The sequence below is a fragment of the Mirounga leonina genome, unplaced genomic scaffold (genome assembly GCF_011800145.1).
Source record: "Mirounga leonina isolate KUSES-001 unplaced genomic scaffold, KU_Mleo_1.0 Mir_151, whole genome shotgun sequence".
In the NCBI taxonomy this organism is placed as follows: Eukaryota; Metazoa; Chordata; class Mammalia; order Carnivora; family Phocidae; genus Mirounga; species Mirounga leonina.
In genome coordinates, this window is record NW_023270377.1 from 79763999 (window position 1) to 79786958 (window position 22960).

The window sequence follows — 22960 nt, forward strand, 5'->3', positions numbered from 1 at the left end:
GCCTTTTTTCTAACCAGTTAAACTGGGCAGAAGCAATGACATGTGACTTTGGAGGCTACGTTAGAAAAGGCAATACAATTTCCACCTGGCTCTTTCTTTTGTGTCTTGAGACATTTGCTCTTGGAAGCCAGACACAACGCTGTGAAGAAGCCCAAAGCACACAGAGAAGTCATGTGTAAATGTTCTGGCCAGCAGCCCCAGTCCAGGTTCCAGCTGATGGCCAGCAGCAATCAGCCACTGGACCTGTGGAGGGGAAGCCTTCATCATGACTCCTCAGCACTGTTTGACTACAACCAAGATCTCAAATGATAGCCATCTAGCTGAGGTCGGGGTAGGCACACACAGGTGATGGGTACGTGGTGGTGGTGAGTCTTGAGAGGAGTTGCCATTTATGTTCTTTGTTCTTATCTCCTAGCTTAAAAACTGAGTGAGTTTCATAGATGTAGAACAACATATGAGTTTCATGTCATCATCTAAGTGGCATCATTTTTAGGCATGTTGACAAGTATACCACCATTTTGTTCCCTGAAATGACAGAATGTGACACTGGGATACTCCACCCCCATCTTTCCTGTCATCCTCGCGACAATTATCAGGCTGTCAGGTCATTTCTTTGATCTCACGGGGATGTTAATCTTGGCCATGGAAATTACAGACACTGAGGATGGGCTGGTAAGGGGTTTTGGTGCCCATCAAAGCTCATCCTATGTAGCTTGTTGTTCTGGTCCTGGAGAAAGCATTATCTTCCTGCCTCAGGAGTTGTGCTTCATATAATCTTTTGTAGTGAAAAAAGAGAAAGGCAAAATCCAGAGCTAATAGCCTGCTGTGAGGTATAAGGACAACATGTACACATCAGTTGGATTGTTCCTTGTAACCCCATCTTTTTGATTTAATTCCATCCAACAAGAAGGACAGTGTGAAGTGCAGGACTGTGTTGGGGATGGGGGCAAGTTATATGGAGAAAGTGCTTCAAAATAAAAACTTAAATTAAAAAATAAAAATTATATATTAAAATTAAAATTAAAAAAAAAGAGAAAGTACTTCAAGAAATTGTCTCCTCATTGTCAGTCCATGGGTAGGTAGATCTGACAAAGATTAACACAGAAAGCCCTAGCCGAAGTCTCCTTTGTAAACATGAATTAGCTAGAACATGGGGTTACCAGCCCTCTTCCATAGGGTCTTAGAACTTAATCTGAGAAGAACTCTATTATTCCCTTAAAATTATTAAGCCCAGTGACTGGTGTGACTCTTCACAGTTACATGGGCAAACAGGAACAGAGCTGAGAGCTATAGTACAAGCTTTTGATTCCAACCTTATGGCTCTGGGTTCTAAATGTAACCCTTCTAAGTTGCTGACCTTAACCTGGCCATTCCCCATGCCTTAATTCTGCGGGTCAATGATATCTTGATTGAGCTTCTCAGAGAGCAGCTGGGTTCTTACTTTGAGGTCAGTAGAGAAAACTTGAGCTCTTGGCATTTTCCAGGAGGATAGGAAAAATTATCTGACCTATGCTGTGGTCAGAGGGACCTTTCTAAAACAACATTATAGGGTGGCATAGAATCCTATGGCCATTTTAATACTCATTGCACTTTAATAATTTTTTGGTGTCTGTCTTTGACCCTGGGCTATCCACTCCATGAGGGTAGGAACATGGCAGTCATATTGACCCTGGTATCCTAGAGTAGTGCTGGCATATGCTAAGTGCACAATAAATATAAATATTTGTTGATATATGTATAGATAAATGGTTGTTGCTCATCTGATGTAAAATGTTTCAAATAGCTTTCCATGTTCTGCTGGCCTAGAAGATCTGCCAGCACCCCACTTCCACCATGAGCTGGCTTCTGCTTACTTTCTGGGCTTATTGTCTCACTCTCTCCTTCCTGGAAATTAAGTCAAGACTTACTGAGTGCCTCACAGCTCCCAGAAAATAAATCATGTTGTTCGCTACCCCTTTCCATCCTTCACCCAACCCCTGGCCTTCACTTCATTCCCTCTGTCTTAATGTCCTTTACCCCTGCTGGCAATGCCTGAATTTCTACTCTTCCATAAGTCACTTAACCTGATTCCCCAATATTTAAATCTCCCAGTATTCCAAAGCTCTTCCTAATTCACACCTTGCAGCGGCTCTTGTCAATGTGTTTACAGGCCTTCCTCATTCACTGGAACAGGAGCCTTTGAGGGAGGGGCCTTTTTAACTTTATCTCAGAGATAAGACACTCTATAAATACTTGATGAATGAACAAAAAAATGACATCTCTTTGAATCTTGGCATTATCTGGAAGTATGGAAATGTATCCACATTTTTAGAAGTCATCATTGTCCATTTGGTTCATTCTTTAGGCTTATAAAACCTCTACAGCTCTGAGTTCAGATGAGAAATCCACCATGAGCCAATTTCCCTCTGAGCTGGGCTCCTCAAGAGAAAGTTCCACAGGATAGTTCAGTCCAAGATTACTAGGAAAAGTTTGTCTTTATGCCTTGAAAAGACCTTAACACTTGGATCTGAATACCTTATGACTTCATTTGTACAATGTTTTGCTATTCTCAAAATGCCTGCATAGGTATGTTCATGCAAACTTTGTGTTAACCCTGTGGGGCAGGTGGTGTGATACCAGCTCCCCTGGGGACAGATGAGAAAACTCAGGTTGAAAGAAGTTAAGGCACTTGCCCAAGGTCACACAGCAGAGCTGGGACTAGAACCCAGTTGAGCTCCTTTTCCACAATATCATAACCTTATGAACGGGCTGCCTAGAACTACACACCTTGGCTACTTGTCAAGAAAGCCCCAGAACATTCCCGAGCCTGGGAGTGCACGGAGTACATGTGCACGTGCACAGTGAGGGTGCCTGGCCCAGGTCTGTGAGCATGGGTGTGCCCTCCCATTCTACCCCGAGGGGTACAGGCAGCACTGGGCCTCCAGTCAGGCCCTTGCACACCGGGTCGGCAACTGTCCTGAGCCGGTGACAGAATCGGGCAGTGACTTGTCTCACATCCAAACAGACATATTTAATAGACACTTTGAACTTATAGAAAGATGGAGGTTATTCACCTAACAAAAACATGGATTCCATGTTAGTTATCAGATACCCAGGAATGCTTTCTTTCCTTTACCAGTTAAGGAGGCTTGAGCACACAAAGTTAAAGAAGAGAAACTGGGTCCCCCTTCAGGAGCTCCCTGTGATGGTTCAGTTCCATCACTGTCTTTTGCTCACTGAAGCAACATATTCTGACTTCCCAGTATTTCGTCACTTAGGGTGATCTCTGAAGGTGGATGCTTACGCCCCAGGCATAGTGTCAGAAAATCCGCTGGGGTGAGAGAGGGGAAAAAGAAAGACTTCTATTTCTGTTCAGTTCATCTCAGTGTTTCTTAATTTCAATTTTGTGTGTTTTATAACACACATATGTAATTAATTCAGTAGTACACACAGAACACACAGACACACACACACATTTGTATATAGTATGTCCTCAAAGTTTGGAAACCACTGCTTCACAACAAGGAAATCTATGCCACACCTCTCTGGTATGTTGTTCTCCACTCAGAAAGCTATGAGCTCCCTGTGATGGCCGTCACCATGGCCTGATCTCTTCTGGCTGACCTGGTTGCCTTGTGAAGCATAGAAGCACAACGCACACACTTTCTCTCCTCCCAGGATGCCCCACCTGTTCTGTGATCGCTTCGGACATTTGGGAAGAGCTGGAAAGCAAAGCGAAAGGGGAGGGAAGGGTCTCTCTTGCCTTTGGTGGCTCTTGCTCAGACCGACAGCTTATCCAGAGCGAGCCAGTGCATTTCCCCACTCCAATTCTCGCATGCTTTCTTCTCCAGCTCCTGTGAATGTTTGCTTCCCACTCTTTGCCAAATAAACCAGAACAGTGAGACTCAGCCTGAAATCACAGCCTCCTGAACCTCCATGCTTGTTTTGAAATTTGAAGGAACTTATTCATTCTAGATAATCTCCATTTGATAGGAAAAGGGGGACAGAGCCTGGAAAAGGTCACAGAAGATCGCCTAAGGATATCTTCCCTAATCATTAAAGCTATTTAAGATTAACTTGGCAGGGAAAAACTATGTTCGGTGGGGGGAGTCAGTCACAGTCCAGGGACCAAAGCCCCTGGCAACTAGACCCCCTAGTCCCTTTCCCACATGCGTTGTTCTGCAGCGGCCCAGGATGCTGAACAGACCGGAAACCCTAAAGAGGCCCTGCCCCTGGGACCTAAGTATTTAGCTAAATCTACTCCATCCGTGTTTAACAAATTCTGCCCCTTCTTTTAGCAAGCGGTGACTAAGAATTCATAGTCCTGAAAAGTCTAGGTACAGTATTTAGACCTAAACTTCCAATTTAAAAATAAATAATAATTCTTTTTTTTTTTTTTTTTTATTTGAGAGAGAGAGAGAGAGAGTACATGAGAGGGGAGAGGGTCAGAGGGAGAAGCAGGCTCCTCGCTGAGCAGGGAGCCCTATGCGGGACTCGATCCCAGAACTCCGGGATCATGACCTGAGCCGAAGGCAGTCGCCTAACCAACTGAGCCACTCAGGCGCCCCTAAAAATAAATAATAATTCTTAATAGCACTTGAAAATACTACCACTTCAGACTATTTGTTCTTTCCTCTCCCCTTTTGAAAGCACGCCTCAGTGTATTATTTCTTTTCATTTTCTTGTTAGTCCTCCGAGTACAGCTAACTCTAGGATAGTTACAAACACCTTCCTCCCACCCTGCATATTCTCAAATCTTTTAAGAACTTCCTGAGTCTTGCTTGGTTCAAAGTCTTGCTCCTCTCAAGAGCACCCATGTTTAAATCAGGGAAGACAAATAAATGGTTAAATGTGACTAGCAGGACCCTCGTAAGTGATCATCCCACAGAAGACTGGATCTTTCTTTAAGACAAGTAAGGGCTCAGTCATTCCCATCTGTGGATGAAGGAAGCCAGTGAGGCTCAGCCCATATTATTAGCAGTAATAATAATGACAATATCTAGACTTGCATAGAATTTACTCTATGCTGGACACTCTTCTAAGTGCTTCACAAAGATTGGTTTATTTAATCCTCAAGCACATTGATGATTCTATTATCCCTTAGTTTTCAGATGATGAAACTAAGGCACCAGGAGGGTAATTTGCCTGAGGTCACACAGCCCCTGAATAACTGGTTTAGCATCCTAGGAATCTGGCCCCAGGATCTTTTTAGTGATTTGTCTTAAATCATGGAGTCAGTGGTAAGAACTGGGACCCAAAATTTTAGTCTCTTAAGTTAAACATGCTCTTTCTGTACTAAGCTCTGCATTCCCAGATTTGATGGATTTTAAGTCATTTAAACGTTTCATACCTTGAGCTACTTATTTGAAGAGCCGGTCCTGACTTCACTCTGAGGCTGAGGGTTAGAAGTTCTCTTTCTGCTCTGATTGCCACAGTCAATGCAGTTCACTTCTCAGAGAAATCATTTTCCAGACCAGTTTATTAGAAAACCATTTTGTAGGTCCATGTCTGCATGTGGCGTTTTGGACAGTCGAATTCATCTAAGAAACACCCTGGGCAGAAGCTCCAGAAGCTCAGGGCTGGACCGGGAGAGCCAGAAAAGGCCCCCATGACAGTTTGCTTTGGGCCGAGCTGCCTCGGAGGTAAATACCACTCTCCTACCTTTAAGGGCTTCCTGGAGAGACACAGCAACTCTAGACACAACTCCTCCTTACGTGTGACACTTTTCATTGGCAGGAAGTTCCCTTTCCTGATCTAGATCTTTCCTGGGTCAGCTTAACAATGACCATTCTCTGAGGGCCTGCTCTGTGCCAGCACTAAGAACTTTGTCTGCATTATCTCATTCGATCCTCAACCCCATGAGGAAAGTGCTACTATCATCCCCTTTTGTAGATGAAGTTAAGCAGAGGTAGTTTAAATAACTTGCCCAAAGTTCAATGAGTTAGTGGCACAGTCTAGATTTGACTGTAGATGATCCCTCTCCAGGACCCAGTTTGTAAATGTTACAACGGGCTGCCCCCCTCTTGAGGGTCCATCTCCTGTGTGCAGGACCCCGTGCTCCTGGGAAGGGCTATTTGCTGGACTCTGGATCATAGGATCGAATGCCTGTTATTGCACTGCCTCTGTTGTGTGATTTTCTTTTTTTAACTGATAATTAGCTTTAAAAAGCCCTTATGTTCAATGTTCATTGAATGTAGGAGGTGATTAATGTGGTTGGGGATACTTTCAAGGGTATGTGCATAATAATGGGCTGGAATGGATGATGAAAGACCATTGTGGTCTCTCCTGCTGTGGGGCAAAGGTCCCCGTAGCCAGATGGCCTTGTCCCGGCCCCCAACTCCCTGTAGTCCACTTTCCGGTGCCTTTTCAACCCTCAGTGCTTCCCTGGCACGTGTGGCACCTCGTGGGCTCCCGTGCAGCTTCCTGTTTCCCGGCGGAGGTACGTAGGAGGCGGTTGGCCTGCCGAAGATCTATACCTGACCTACACTTACCTGTGCGTTCTGGTTAGCAGGCCTTACTTGCTAACACTTTAACACTTTTCAACACTTCAGTGCTTGGGGATTTTAAACCTCTCCAGCCCCGGATCATCAAAGTAGAACCATTATTGGTCTGCCAATACAGCGCTAATTTGTGGGAAGGAAACAGGGAATTGATGCTGTTGGCAATAACTATAAGCATGCTGAATAGCACTAATTTAGGATTATTAAAGCGAATTTACACACACAGATGTATATACGTACCTCAAGACTGGGAGGGAACTTGCTCAACAAATGTAATATGAAGAATTATGGTGGGCCCAGAACACCAACACACTCCCTTACCCTTCTCCAGGACACACACTTCTCCTTTGCCTGAATCCTATTCATCTTTCCTGGGTCCTCACTAAGCTAGGTCAGGGGCCTGCCTTGTGCTTCCCAGCCCAGGCCTGGTCACGCTTTATCGTACTTACGTGGACCACTGGCCAGCATCTTGGGCTGCTCTGTGCGGGCAGAGAAGGGGGTCTGTCTTATTCACCACTGTATCCTTACTACTGCACACCGGGTGTGGCATAGGGAGGAACTCAAGAATATTTATTACATGAATAAATAGATCAATGATATCTCCAAGATCTACTGAACTGCTTCCATCAAAACTTACAGGAGGATCATGCAAAAACTACTGCTTCCTGAACCAGCTGCTAGAGAGCTGTTAAAATATATACATAGCACGGTCCCCCCGCAGCCAAAGTCCTCATTTTGACCCAAGGCAGGCAACTGTACTATTGTTGAGAAGCCTTCCACTCACTGAAGCTCCCGATACACAACCAAAGTGGGTTATTAATCTTCTTGTAAACTGAACCAGGATATTTAGGTAACTTTCCTAAGCCCTATATGGGACTTCTCAAAACATGACTGTCTTGAGGCTTATGAAAGAGAGTATCAAATGTGCTCAAAATGAAGCTGAAGCTAACGGATTCACTTCCTTAATGATGGACTGAGAAGCGCTACTTTGGCGTGGGTTTTGTTTTGGATTTTGATCTAGGAATCAGTTTCCTGTTGATTACAGCATGCAAAACATGCCAGTATTTCACACAGACATATGTTCCCTAACTGATTCCGTTAAGGCAGTGTTTTTAAGTCTCACTTTGTCCCCTCCTCCCACCCTCCACTCCCCACACCCCACCCCCAGGAGACATTTGGCAATGTCTAGCATCATTTTTGATTGTCACAATTTGGAAGGGATGCTACTGGCATCTGGTGGGTAGAGACAAGGGAGACTGCCAAAGGTCCTACAATGCACAGGATAGCCCCCACAGCAGAGAATGATCTCACCCAAAATGTCAATAGTTCTAGGGTTGAGAAGCCCTGCATTGAGGTCACTCTGTAGACACCTTGGTGCACAAGAACTCGGCCCTGTTTATCTGTGTAGTGCTTTCCAAGATGTGTGGAAACAAAGCAGAAAAAAAAAAAAACAAGTTAAAAAGCAGTAAGAAGGCTGTGGCTCTTCCCCAGCCTATGATTTAGAAACTAAGATGCACAGCCTGTTTCTAAAGTAGAATAATTCCATTTGGGGAGGTTTCCTGGGTAGATCCCAGTCCTGGATCAAAGAATCTCCTATGGAAATATAATAAACGGCATTTAGATGGAATTGAACAGACCCCTGCGTGTGAAAAGTTTTGGTGAATTCAAAACCGTATTTGTTTTCCACACTGAATATGTTCAGGTCATTTTCTTTTCCTAATAAGATAACCATTTGGACAAAAATATCCACTTGAAATGCAGGTGAAATGTAAACTGCTACTCTTCTACACAGACAATCCAGTGTATTTATACTTAATCCATAAAGGCATGATGTTACAAAACACATTTGTATATTGTGAAGCCATCTGGCATCAAATTTTCCAATTTATAGACAACTTTGTATTTACATAACAAATTATTAAATCAACCATTTTTCCGGTTTATAAAAGGTCGCTGAGGTACACACACAGTGTGTATAAAAGCAGATAAGGCTGATAATACATATTTACAGTAGATACAAATTAATCTTTCATATTTGAAGATAATGCTTTTTATATATTTTTTCTGTATCAGACTCCCCACTGTTAGCAGGATTCCCCATGCTTGAGTTGTTTATTGCTTTTTGGCTCACTGATTTAATATTCACTTCTGGGTTGTTTACACGTATGAATTACTAATGTTCTTATCTCTTTGGCTAATGCAAATGTGATAGAGTGAATGAAAGAAAAAGATAAATTAATTCAATATTACAGTTCTGGCTGGTTGATATCATTTTTTCATAGCCCCCAAATGAATCAAGTAATGCACAACTCATTTTATACACTACATTTGAAAAGTCTTGAGACTTGTGTTACACCATTTGGGCGTAAATGGGCAAAGTAAACAAGGTATCAGATTTTCAGTAAGGTCTAGAATCTTGGCTTTCTCGTCAGAAAGAGCAATGTCACCAGCATCTTAAGCATCTTAGATTTTTAAAATCTCAGTACAAAACCGCTTGTGACTTACAAGGACACATTGCAAACTGCAGAGAAGATTACCAAAGTTAACTAAAATGTGTTATCACTGTCTGAAATGAAAAAGGAGTCACCTCATGGTATAAGTCAGTTGGGAATCTTCATAAAACTTAGAAAACAAAATAACAGCCCTCTGCTGTTCCCACAATTGTGCAGTGTTATGTTAAAAAAAAAAAAAAGAAGAAGAAGATTGTGTTTACTTGAAAAACAGACATTGCAAATAACTCAAAGTCAGGGTCCAAATACAAGACTAAAAGTGGCCCATGATCTCACAAGGGATGAATATTTTTAAAGCATTTACATTCACAATGAGACTGAAAACTACAAACCAAAAAATATTCCTTTAAATAAATAAAAACCCTGATAGCTTTTAATGCTACAAATGAGACAAATCAAACAAGAGCTGCTCGGTTAATTTTCATTCATTTGAAATAATCTTTAAAAACTACTTAAAGGTGTAGTTTATTCTCCTTGTGCTTCCAAAGACTGTTAAGGGACACAAAATAAAATCAGATTTTCTTTTCCAAGAGGGATATTATGTTCTTTAAAGGAGCAAAAATTTTTCATCATTTCCATTGTCAGATTTGTTGGGAAAAAAAAGAGTTTGTTTATTTTAGGGAATAAAAAATGTAATAATGTAGAAGGGCTAGCCTTCATTTTTAAAAAATGAATTGGCTTCAATACAAAGAGAAAGAAATGGCTCTATGGGCAAAATTCAAGTATGAGTGACCAATTTTTTAATTGTAAAGTAGGTGCAACATTTAAAAAAATGTTACAGCACTGCATGACCTGTAATGCTAACAATATTTACATTAACTGCTTACATGAAACCATAGAACTGTAAAAGAGAGGGGAAAAAAGCTCATGTGGACTGAAACAACACCACCTAGCATCCACATCAAAGCCGTAAGGAACCAGTGAAATCATGGGCACAAACATACTTTACATGGTCTACTGATGTAAAGCGCACATGGGTGGGGAAGCACACACCTAATTAGCTTGAACTATCTAAAAGAAGGCTCAGTGGACACAAACTCAGTCTAAAGACAGACAGCAAGGGCTAAAAGAACTTCTACATATCAACACACACACACACATGCAGACACTGCAACACACAAACACACATATGCGTCTACCTGGGAGTAAAAACAACCATGTAGACGAAACAGTAGAAAAGCAGGTTGGTGGCAAAAAATTTTAAAAAAAGGACATCTATGGTTTAAACATACCGAACACACAAAGACATATCAACAAACTACACGAAAGATGACTCGGGGTGACTGCATGGGAAGGACCGGCAGGCTATCCCGCGGTTACATGAAAGACACAATGGACCTACCCCCAGAAGGAAGGGTTCCTGCCTCCAGACCGAGAAGCCCAGGGTAGCCGGTTGCATTCCATCAGGCTTGGGGGTAGGGGTGAGGGTGGGAGTGGAAGGACAGCAGACACAGGAGACCGGGGGAAGAGCTGAGAGCTGTTGCTATCAAAAGTGAGCCCAGATGGAGTGCTCTGTGCTGTGGCCCCAAGAAACCAACTGGGAGAATGACCTTGGTCTCCTTTTTCCTGAGTTACTGGAACTCTGCTACATTGTGGGACTGGGGAGTATGGGGGGTGGATGAGAGAGGAGAGATAACAGAGGTGGTGGGCATTTGGGGGTCTGGAGCCTGCTATCGAAAGGCTCCCAGTAACTGGAGGTTTAAGCTGTTGAGTGAACCCCAGGCTAGGGGACAAGGCAGGGAGTGCTCTTGGGGGAGTTTAAGGGTTTGGGGGTGGGGGCTGGTGATTCTAAGAATAAAGGGATAATGGATCCCTTCTTTTGACAATCCATTAATGGAAGTCAGGCTGGAGGCCTGAAACTTCACTCAAGTGCATGGGAGATAGGGTTAGACCACCACCACAAAAACTGTGAAAAAAAGACGGAAGATTATGTTGTGCTACATTTCTTATTAATAACCTTGTACTTTACAATGGCTCACAGTTTTAGGTTTGTATACTTGTAATGTAGTATTTTCTCTCTACATTTGTTTCACATTTTTTTCTTACTTAATATAATATAAATAATTTGGTTAATAGATTTAACCTGCACATTTCAGCCACATTAATATATATAAGAATCTGTTAATGGTATAAATAATTCTTTAAATAAAATAAATCTGATATGTTACATAATACTGATAAAAAATTACCATTGCTAATAATTTTGTAAGCCACCTTCACTTCTGAGTAATACTGATGAATGGCTATGAAACCTGCTTTGATGATTCGTATTTCTTCTTGCCACTACAAAAAAACTGAATGATAATCAACCTTACTTCTGATAATGGTTTCGAAGTGGGGCTTTTGCCTCCATGTATGGAAACAGGGAGTTTTATCTTGTCAGGTACTGTCTGCAAACAAACTCCACTCTGAGTGTCAATGGTGGTGCAGCATAAGCTAGCTAGATCAATAGGTGGCTATGAAACGTTAACTACAGAAATGACTGAGTAAAATATTCCATCTAAGATTTTTTTTTATAAAACCTATTCTACTTTAAAACTTAGGTAAAAAAAATATGCAACAAATGGTTGCAGTTTCTGAATTCTTAATTTAGACCTGTGAGCCCTCATCCCTTTAGAAATCTGCAAGGTTTTGATTTCCTAGGCACCCGAAATCGAGTCCAGTGCTGCCAGGCAAGGTTCATTCCAAACAGACAATATAAATGGACACTCGGTGGTGTGCAGTGTATGTCATCATTCAGGTACTACATCATCATGCCTTTTCTCTGCTGTTAAATACAAAAACAGCATCTGTTACATTATCATAGAAAAGCCTTTAGGTTGTATTTTTATTTATCACTTTACACTGGTAGTCTCTGGTAGGTGTACTCCATAGAAACCAAAGAATTTTGTACACTATTTCTTTGTACAATAAAAGATAAAGTGTGCATTAGGTACGCTTGTACATGACAATATTGTACAATATTTACACTTCTGATATCACCATGAAATTCTGTATTTTCTATATACAACATTGAAAAGTCTTCCGAAACATTTGGACATTTCTTATAATCACAATTTTAGCATTATAGAAAAAGTTTTTCAGTAATCTCTTGACCGTTTATCACTCTCATCAGTCAGGGGTTTTGATTGGTTTTCCAGCCTTCATTATCTTTCCTGTTCAAAAAAATATTGTATCACTGTTTCTTTTAGCACCCTGTGGTGGTGGTAGCGATCTGCCATAGCATAAATACTGATATAACAGTGGATATATCAATACCTATCTATAGATAGATTTATCTGTGCACGTTCCTTTAATAAACACTGCGCATTGGTGGAGTAGTCCCTGTTATCTGGAGATCTTCCTCCTCTTGGGTTTGGGGGGTCTCATTTGTCTGTCTCCCTGTGGGATTTGGTGAACCTGGAAATAAAGAGGTGGAAAAAAAAAAAAAAAACAACAACAGAGGTTGAAAGTACAAACACCATACAGTTTCTGACAAAGAAACAGGGGAAAGAATAGAGTCCACCTTTCCTTTTCAATCACTGATATCATGGGGCATTTACGTTTTCTGTCAAGACCCCAGATCTCAGCATGCCCATGGTCACTACAGAGAAGGAGGAATCTAGGAACTGATAAGCAGAACAACACTGTGGGAACCCCATAAATGGTGGGACTCCCAAGAGGAACCAGAGAAAATCAAGTGTGGGAAATGCAGTGTGCTTTTGCTACCCTTGCTGCCCATTTAAGACAGAAATAAAGCCTTTCCTGTTAGCGATCCCTAGATCACCAATTTCAGTAGAGTCTAGAAAAGTGGAAAAATACATACCAAACATGTTTTCTTCTTTCCTTCATCACCCGACTTATTTTACCACTACTAAGGAGGGTCAGAACCGTGGTAAGAACACGCACACAGCTTAGCCCAAGGAAGTTTATTCCCGAGAAGACTTGCGGAGTGAAAACGAGAAAACCACTATCATCTATTGGCAGATCTGAGCTTGTATAGTCTGGGACGAGCAAGTAGTACAACTCATCTGTAGATGCTAATGCAGAAACTGTAGTAATTAGGGCTGTGTGTCAGACTGAGCAGGGGTGGAGCGTGGCAGGACACGATCACCAGGTATCAGACAGCAAGTATGGTTCTGAGGGGCAGAGGACAGGTACTAGGGAGGTGATCAGGTGCCCCACATTGTATGTGGCTACTGACAGGAGAGGGCAAGATCAAGACCTGGGAAAGGCAGGCTAGTCCCAAGGCAGTGGTGTAGCTAATGCTTAACAACCAGCTCCCTATGGAGGGACAAAAGTCTACTGTAGCATTGCCAATTTCCATGGTGTAAATACTTCCACCATAGCCAATTTCAAAGCTACCAACATAATGTCACAGAACTCATAGTTAGGAGATGTGCCCAATCAGTTCTCAAGGTCCACTATAAGTTGGCTTAATTGTACATTTTAAAAATAATGTTTAGATAATAGCAGAGGCCAATGCTACTCAAAGTCAAATGTAAAAAGCTTTAAAATAATTAAATTTTGAAAGTAACGTTTATAAGTTTCTCAAACTGCCTCTTCCTCCTAACCTATCCATATACATTTTTGAAAACCACTAGTTTCTAATGAAAAGCCATAACTGAAAACTTGTTATAATTGAGGAAAGAAGACTTTATTCAAGACTGCAAGCAAATCTTGGTAATCTGTGGACCAAATGTGGCCCGAAAAGGTATTTTGTTTAGTTGTATGATGTTTTAATGCTTAAAAAATCGTTGTCAACAGTAAAAAAAAAAAAAAGGGGGAAATTTCAATTCCAGACTTTTAGCATCTTATGAAAAACTGGAAGAGCTTGCAACTCTGGCATAATTTCCCATACGTTGAGATCTGCTGGAGGGTAGAAGAAGGAGCTCCTTCTGGAGAGAGCATGGTCTCCAGGTTGCCACAATTCCCACCAGTCCTGACTGCCTGCTGGCCACAAAGGCCAAATGTCCTGCAGCAAAGACCAGCAAGATGCTCACCAAACCCATTTTCTCTTCTTCCTGAACAGGCATATCGTCTATTACATTTCCCAGTCCATTTGAGTTAAGAAACCCAGATGATGGGGTCAGACAAGGGAAATCAGCAGAAGTGATGAGCCTATCCTGGCAGCCCTCTGCATATACTCTTCTCCCACCTGCTGGATGGATGCATCGTGACATGAAGGAACACTCTGAGGCCCTAAGGAATGGTGCGCACTAGATGGAGGAAGAAGAACCAGAGTCTCTGAATGACTGTGTGCAGCAAGCCCTTCCCCAACCAGCACCACACTGAAGTGAGCAATAGCCTTTACTGTGTGGAGCCTCTAAGGCAGCCTACCCTGACTTCTTGGATGGCATTTCTCAATCCCCTTGAGTTGCTGTTTTTCTCACAGCTGACTCACTTTACTTATTGATAGTATTTGCCTGGCCTTAGAAGGTGTTTTAGACCTTTCCTAAATTCTATCAGGACATTTAACATCTTAGGGTCTTAATTCACCCATCTGCAAAAGGATGGGTTGGATCACAAAATCTCTAAAGCCCAAAGCAACCCCAACATTCTGTGAATCTATAAACTATATCTGTCAATCAGTAGCCACTGAATGGGTTGTTAGGATCCAGATAATCTTGTTAACACAAAGTGTTGAGTAAAAGTAAAAGAAATTAGCTTTCATTGCTGAATAGCCTTAGATAATTTACATTTTTTTAGAAATTACCAAAATTATATTTTGAGTGTTTACACTGGCCAATATGTGAATTAGAGGACAATGATTAAACTTCTCACATGCAATACTATTGTATGAACAGTTCAGTAAAAATGTAAAGAAAGAATAGACACAACCTCTCAAAAACCAGAGGTTACAGTGTTCAATAATTTAACAATAGGATTTTGTGCCAAATATTTTCCTTTTTAGCTAACAGTAGAAAGGAAACAAGAGGTCTGAGAGGTCCGTCCACTCTTGATCTTGACCCTATTGTTCAATTTCCCTTTTTTTGTTCTATGGACAAAGGAAGATTTGCATTATTGACAATTTAGGCAGCAGTTGTGACCACTGTTATTCAGAGTCAAACACAGAAACCTGTGGTTTGAACTCGAATATTGTGCTGCTCACATTTAGAAAGTATGTTATGTGGGAAAAATGAGTTATCTCAGAAAAAAAGACATAGTTAATACTACTAGGTTATTTTTTCTTAAATTACTTTGAATCTTTTCTGATATCAGTCTTTTTTTGAGCCTAGTAATTTAGTATTGCTACGTGAGTTGCTTGTCAATATTTAAGAGACTTTACCAAAAAGTGTAATACAATTTATTTTCAAAGAAACACAGTATAATGGAAAAATAAATTAACTTACAGTCCCAGACATTTTGTCCAGTTCACTCATGGCCTCATGAATAGCAGCTTCTAAATGGTTATTTAGCTTTCCACTTCTGGAATTAATGAAAACAACACACCAGATTAATAAATTAAGGAAACAAAGTCTCAATTTAATCCCCTAATCAGAAAACAGAAGTACCAATTCCACCAAAGAAAGTCAATTTATATTTACATATGAAAAAGTCAGATGACAAATGCTCTGGGATTCTCACCACTGAATATTAATAATAAAGTCACTGAACAAGGAAAAAGTGGAACACATGACAGGGGACAATGGATTCTTTCCCCTTCCACATGCTCCTTCCCCCGTCCGATGCTTTTGCAAGAAAACTGGGCCACGGGTCTCCTTTCCCGCAGATGCAGCTTGTGCTCCAGGATTCCGGCCTCCCTGCATTGCCTCTTGTTCGGGCTCGTCTCTTTCTCAGGCAGCCGGGCGGTGCAGCCGCGGGGAGGCTGGAGGGGCTGAACTGCACACTCTGGCCACTAGGGAGCTCCCTCTGCCCTCTCTGGCGCATCCTGGCTTCCAGAGCTGAGCAAGTGAAGGCTGAAATCTGGTGTGCCTAAGCATGCACGTTGCACGTTCTAGGTGGGAAACAGCTTCGCTCGTCATGCCCAAGGCTCCCTCCATGCCTGGGCCCACCACATTTCCCCCCAGACCGAAATGACTTAAGTATTTGAACAGATAAAGGATGACTATCTCAGAGTATCTATCACTCTGAATTTTTTTCTCTACTCAGCACGCGTGGCCCGAATAATACAAAAGGGTACCTCTGCCACTATTGAAACTATAGGAAGTTGTTGAACTACTTAAAATTGGGCAAATCCACACTATCCTATCCCCTTCCGTAGTTATGTACCCTTTGTCTACTCTAACTTACTTTTTCCATTTTTATGCATATAAATAATTACCCAGGTATTCTGAGTACTAAGGTGATTCATTTCATTTATCTTGTCACGACAATTACTAGAAAAGGTGCAGAGATAAACCTTTTCGTAACAGGCCGTCAGCGTGGTTTTCCAAGAGTTAAGTCCCACCTCAGCATCTCCACGGAGATTGGAAATTTGCAGTTGTGGAGGAATTTGGCTCATAGTCCCATTTAGTTTGGCTCACATCGTGTTTAAAAACATATTTGAACTTTAGTGGAATGCCTTTAGATGAGGCCTTTCGGTTTACCACAGCCCCCACCAGGTTTTACCCTCATACGCCGGGACTGGACAATTCACACATTTAGTTTCTGTGTACACCCTGAGGAGTATACTGCCAGGCACATCATGCATGCTCCACATATTTACTAACTAAAAACTTTGTCCAAAGCTAACACGACATCTCGATATTTTGGGAAACATACATGAATTTAAGTCAGTTTAACTGAAAAAAAAAAAGTTAATGTAATGCTTTTAACTAAATTACGTGGGCAATACAGCACCAACTCCTTCTTCCCACCTTTCGCTGGCCTGTAAGCCAGCCTCCAGCTTTTACATTCTTCCCATTTATTTTTAGAAATATACACAATGCAGAAAAGTGCATAGAATAAATTAACCCCTAACAAACCCACTTCGAAGAATAAACTGATAATAAATTACCTACTTTCTTTAAGTCTTTTTAATAAAAAAAAAAAAAGCTGAAATTCCCATTTGTCATCAATTCCTAGTCCCATTCTCTCCTCCCCTCTTCCCCAAAGATACACAACTATGTTGTGTATCTTTCTAGTATGTTTTTATATTTTTAATTTTTTTTATTTATTTGAGAGTGAGTGAGAGCACAAGTGGGGGGAGGGGCAGAAGGACAAGCAGACTCCCCACTGAGCAGGGAGCCCCAGCAGGGCTTGGTCCCAGGACCCTGAGATCATGACCTGAGCCAAAGGCAGACATTTAACTGACTGAGCCACCCAGGAGTCCCTGTTTCTATATTTTATATGTCCACGAACAATACCTGGTATTGTCTTTTGTGTGTGTGTGTGTGTTTTTTAATATACACACAAAGGTGTCCATCAGGTATGGTTTGGTATATATGCTATTCTGCAACTTGTCTCTTTCTCACTTATTACTGTCCAAGCACTGAGCACTGTCCAAGTTGATATTATAACCTATTCATACACTCTTTTATTTACCTACCCATTCCAGTTTTAAGGGACCATGAGCATCTTGTGGAGTCAGTCTGGGTTGCTTTCCCAGTGAGAAATTTGCTATGCCTGATGCTGAGTGACGTGAGGTGGGGGTGGGGAGCAGTCTGATCCCAGAACTCCGTAGGCCATGTAAGCTTGTCTGGGGTTGGGTTGGGGCCCCATTTATGGGCTGTTTGGCAAAGGTCTTGACAGTATCACACATCTCAATAGTTGCCTAACAATATTACACCTTGAGTAATGTGTTAAATAGATTTATCTTTACTATTTCTTTTGTATTTAAAACAACGCTGCTAAATTTCAAAAGATATTTATGTTATGGATATTTATTATAACATGGGTTTACAATCAACTACGTAAAGTTCTAAATGTCTAAAATGAAGGTAAAACATTTCAATGAAAAACCATTAAAGAATTTTGGTTTTCACACTTACCTTAATAGCAAAAATAGCTACTATTTATTGAAAATTGTCTATGTGCCAAGAATTGTGTTAAATCTTCATATATATTATCTCAGTCCTAACAGCAAGCCTATGAGGTAGGCATTATGACTACTGTTTATATGCAATACTTCATGACTTTTTAGGAGAACTGGTGAAACCAATCCTAACTTGATAATGAAGAAGATGGATATTTAACTACAAATAGTTTTTTAAAGTAATAAATTCAAAGAGGCATGAAAAAATTTTCCCTATTTATGAAAAATTGCAATAACATCACCATTAAAGTATAAAAATAATTTAATATTACTTGCTGAATAAAAAGATAGAATTTAGGACTTTGTGATCTCCTTCTTCAACAAGATGTTTAAAATGTTTGTAAACAGCTTGTATTAATTTAAGCTAAGTTAATACTGTTTTTCCTTTAACAAACTTAAGTAGTTAACAGAGGGAGAAGTGACTACTTGTGGAAGAGAGAATAGATACAGAGAGGTGGGGCATGAAATCGCTTGAATGCATCGGGAGATTCAAGAGGTAAAGGGAGATGCTCCCAGGTGTTAAAGCTGCAGACTAATTTTTACACTAGCTGGTCAGGTCAACAAAGAATGAACTTAAAAGAAGAAGAAAAATTTCCATGAGTTCATGAAATGAATAATTAGTCAAAATTCAGTCTTGCAGTACCAAGGGCCTCCCTGTGGAGTCTCTTCCACTATTTTCAATTCCCTGCTGACATTTAATAATAAACATTTTTACTAATGGACACTCTAAAACCTACTTGATTAAGCAATAGATGTTCACATAATCACATTTCTAGTTATTAATGGAGATAATTGCCACTTCTATTCTTCACTGCCTATATTGTCACACATTATCCTTATCTGCACTAATTGAGAAAAAAAGGCAGGTACACATCTGTGAATGGTATAAGAAATGAGGGAAATGAAAAATTGCATGTTGCTCTACACTTTCAATTTAGAATTTAAGCAACTCACTTCATGTAGAACAGAACAAATTTGGGTGACATCTAAATGTCAAGAATCTTAGATTCTGAAACCTAATTAATAGAGAAAGTATGAAGATTGAAGAAAATTTAACATGCTGGGGCAACTGGGTGGCTCAGTCGCTTAAGCGTCCGGCTCTTGGTCTTGGCTCAGGTCATGATCTCAGGGTTGTAGGATCAAGCCCCACTTTGGGCTCCATGCTCAGCGGAGAGTCTGCTTGGGATTCTCTCCCTCTCCTTCTGCCTCTCTCTTATGTGTGCTCGCACGTGTGTGCTCTCCCTCTCTCTCTCTAATAAAGAAATAAATCTTTTAAAAAAAAGAAAATTTGGGGCACCTGGGTGGCTCAGTTGGTTAAACGTCTGCCTTTGGCTCAGGTCATGATCCCAGAGTCCTGGGATCAAGCCCCACGTCAGGCTCCTTGCTCAACAGGGAGCCTGCTTCTCCCTCTCCTTCCTACTAGAGCTCTCTCGCTATCTCTGTATCTCTCTCAAAATAAACACATAAAATCTTAAAAAAAAAAGAAAAAAGAAAATTTAACACACTAAGAATAATTTCTTGCTTTTAAAGTGAAAGTATGATTTATTTTATCACTTTATCCCTTTCCAGCTTCACAAAAATCAGATTACCAAATTTTAAGTTTATATGTATGTATAGATAGAAGATTTGATCCTCATTTCAGTGAAAATCATAACAAATCTAAAAGCTATGGAATTTTTTTCTTTAATGGAGGCTCTCTTTAAATTATCTATAACAACGCTGCTAAGAGGTAGATATTAATATGCCCATTTTAGAAATGAAGAATTTAGGCTCAGAGATATCAAGCAACATGCGCAAGGGTACACAGCTCTACAGTGGTGGAAACAGGATTTGAACTCAGGCCCCAAACCAACCTCTTAACCATCTTATTCCAAATGCCGCCTTCCTTTTTCAGTTGCTTCTTCCTTCCTTTTCCTCTGTCTACAAAAGCAGTCAAATCTTTGTCATTTTCATGTTATTTTTCAGGAACTTTTCATATTAAGGATAGGAAGAAGCCTAATTAATTTATATCAGCTCTCTCTACTCCCTACTTATTTGCTCTTCAACCATGGACGCTTTGTTTTTACACCTTCCACTTTATTGGAAACTGTTTTCACTAAGGTTGCCAATAGCCTCTACATTGCCCAGTCCAAAGGAGATTTCTCAGTTCTTTTTTTAGTGGACTGCTGTTTATCATTCTATTATCCTGGAAGCTTTTGGTCTTTGGTTTCTAACACCTACTCTACTGCCCTCCCTGCCCCCCCATTCTCTTCCTCCTTTTTGATTTTTCTCATCTTCTTCATTATCTCTAGTAAATGTTCAAATGCCCAAATAGTTCAATCCTTAGCCCACTGTTCAAATGGGCCAAAGGATCTCTGTGTGATCACAGCCAGTTTTACACAGTCAAATACCACTTCTTCCCAGTGTTAGACACAGTCCATGGGCACCCCACATGTATTCAACAGTCCCCCCCTGTATTCTCCACTTCAATCAGTGTTTCTACCACCCACAAGGTCACCCCAGCTAAAACCCTGAAAGTTGTCCTTGATTGCTTACTCTCCACATTCTAATCAATCACCATGACGTTCTGTGAATTTTACCTTCTAAATATTTCTCGACTGCATTCCTTGTCCTCCATTCTCATTGCTCCAATTCTGGTTTGAGTCCTCATCCTCCCTTGACTTCTGCCACATCCTCCTAAACAATGTCCCTGTCTCCAATATGGTTCCCCTAAAATTTATCCTCCATATAGCCATATCTAAAGTGAAAATCCAACCACCTGTTCCCCTCAAGCACTTCCAATAAGATAAAGGATCCTCTGGGCCCTCACTAAGCTCTTCATGATCTGATTGCTGCTTACACCTTTGGCTGCCATCTCTTACAATTTCCTGTCTGAGGGTTTATAGTGCCCCAAATCCAACTGCTGATCTCATCTAAACACTACCCCACCCCATGCCATCTTGGTCCTTATTTCCTTTGTCTGGCTATGTAGTGTGTAAGGCTTGGCTCAGATATCTCCTTTAGAAAGTCTTTCTTTTCCTGAGTTTAATGCCACTTCTCTATGATCCCCAAGTATACTATACATTTGCTGTCATTGCAATTTTAACATTTTAATTGTTTCTGGATCTGTCTCCTTTGTTCGACAGTGAGTTCCAGGGACTGCAGCACAGATTTTTGCTCAATTAGCCTCCTTAAATTAGGGAATAACGAAATGATTAAATAAATAAATACCTGATTGGGTTCAATACATCATTTGTCACTCATGTAACCTTCAACTAATTATTTAAGCTGTTTGGGTCTGAGTGTCCTCATCCATAAATGGGCTTAGTAATTCTGGCCCATTTTGTGATTGGGAGAATAAAATAATTGATTTTAAATAGTATATGCAAAATGTAAGGTATTCTACTGGGCATTTATAAGGCAAGTCAGTCTGCATAGACAGTAGCATGATAAATAAGGCTGTTTTTACTAAAGTTTGCTTCATAGTTCCTTCTTTTACATTGCCAATCCATATTCTGAGCTTATGGTTTCATGACAGTTCCTTTAGATAATGCCACTTAGGACCCATGTAAATTCACCATAACTAGTAAACTAGCTTTGAAGAAAAAAAATTTAAAATTGCTATGTATTACTTACTACCTTTCAGAAATTGATTAATACCAAATTTATGGGGGAAATACAGCTCATTTAAAGGCAGTATATTTAAATATTTGGAGGCATTATTTCATTTCTGTGTTATCAGTCGTTTTGGATATTTTGCACATCATTCAACTAACTGGAATGTCTCACTGGAGGAAAGATTTTAGGGATCTTTTACATCAAATAAACAAGTATTGTTGAATATTCCATAGCAAATGGCCCATTGCAAATTTGTGATGTAGGTAATTTTCAATTTCCCTCCTTTCATCCAAAACTAGTTTTGTGGGCCTTATCCTCCTACAAAGCTCTGCATGGTCAGAATAGAGGGGGCTGGCCTCGTCCGTATTCCTTATTGTATCTGTAGCAAATCTGGCAATTCACTCAGCCATCACGACAATCAGTGCCAACTTGCTATCTTCCAAAGAAGTCCCCAACATAGGGGCACAGGAGTTTGTCTCTTGTGGTTGGCATCTTTCTGCGAGGCAGTTTATTGAGATAAAGAGTCTCCCCCAAGAGTTGTTCAGTTCTGAAATTTTATCTCTGGCACAACTGTGAGAAAGAGTGCTCTTTAATAGGTATACTGGTATCACCATGTACACAAGATACACTACTAATCGTTCTGATCTCGTAATTCTTAGATGTTTGATAACATGAACATTTTAGTAACTGAACAGGCATGTCAGTTATATGTATTTTGAATAACTTTCCCTGTGCCTATGTAGACTTCAGCTACATTTTTATTTTTCTATTTTATTTATTTTTAAGTTTTATTTCTTTTTAAAAAATTTTTTTTTTTTAAGATTTTATTTATTTGCAAGAGAGACAATGAGAGACAGAGAGCATGAGAGGGAGGAGGGTCAGAGGGAGAAGCAGACTCCCTGCCGAGCAGGGAGCCCGATGCGGGACTCGATCCCGGGACTCCAGGATCATGCCCTGAGCTGAAGGCAGTCGCTTAACCAACTGAGCCACCCAGGCGCCCAAGTTTTATTTCTTTTAGTAATCTCTGCACCCAAGAGGGGGCTTGAACTCATGACTCTGAAATCAAGAGTCCCATGCTCTTCTGACTGAGCCAGCCAGGCATCGCTTGCTACACTTTTAGAGACTATTTAATTGCTATGAGAGTGTTTCTTTCCCAGTAAATAAGAGGGATGGAGATGGAGGGAGTGAGGAAAGAGCTCATGAAAGAGGGAAATCCCACACAACAGTACAGATTGTTAAGAAAAGAAAATATTTTCTATAATAGCTGATTTGGCTTAACTATAATGGTCCTCTTGGGTGATAACTACTAAACTGTACTTAGGCAGGCCCTAAGGTGGACAAAATTAGTGAGATTTTCTTGTCCCTATGAACAAAAACCAGTACATTATATCCGTGGAAAACAAAATGGCAGAAAAAAG

General features: G+C 40.7%; 1 protein-coding gene across 2 annotated transcripts in view; it reads right to left on the reverse strand.

The window, feature by feature from the left end:
- Positions 1-11631: 11631 nt before the first annotated feature.
- The window catches only part of MBD5 (methyl-CpG binding domain protein 5), a 60589-nt gene continuing 49260 nt past the window's right edge, over positions 11632-22960 (reverse strand). For both annotated transcript variants that reach the window (XM_035008076.1, XM_035008075.1), the window contains exons 9-10: positions 15322-15397; positions 11632-12388 (exon numbers count right to left, since the gene is read on the reverse strand). In XM_035008076.1, coding sequence (XP_034863967.1) covers positions 12317-12388; positions 15322-15397 — 148 coding nt within the window. In that variant the 3' untranslated portion in view covers positions 11632-12316. The remainder of the gene's footprint in view (positions 12389-15321; positions 15398-22960) is intronic.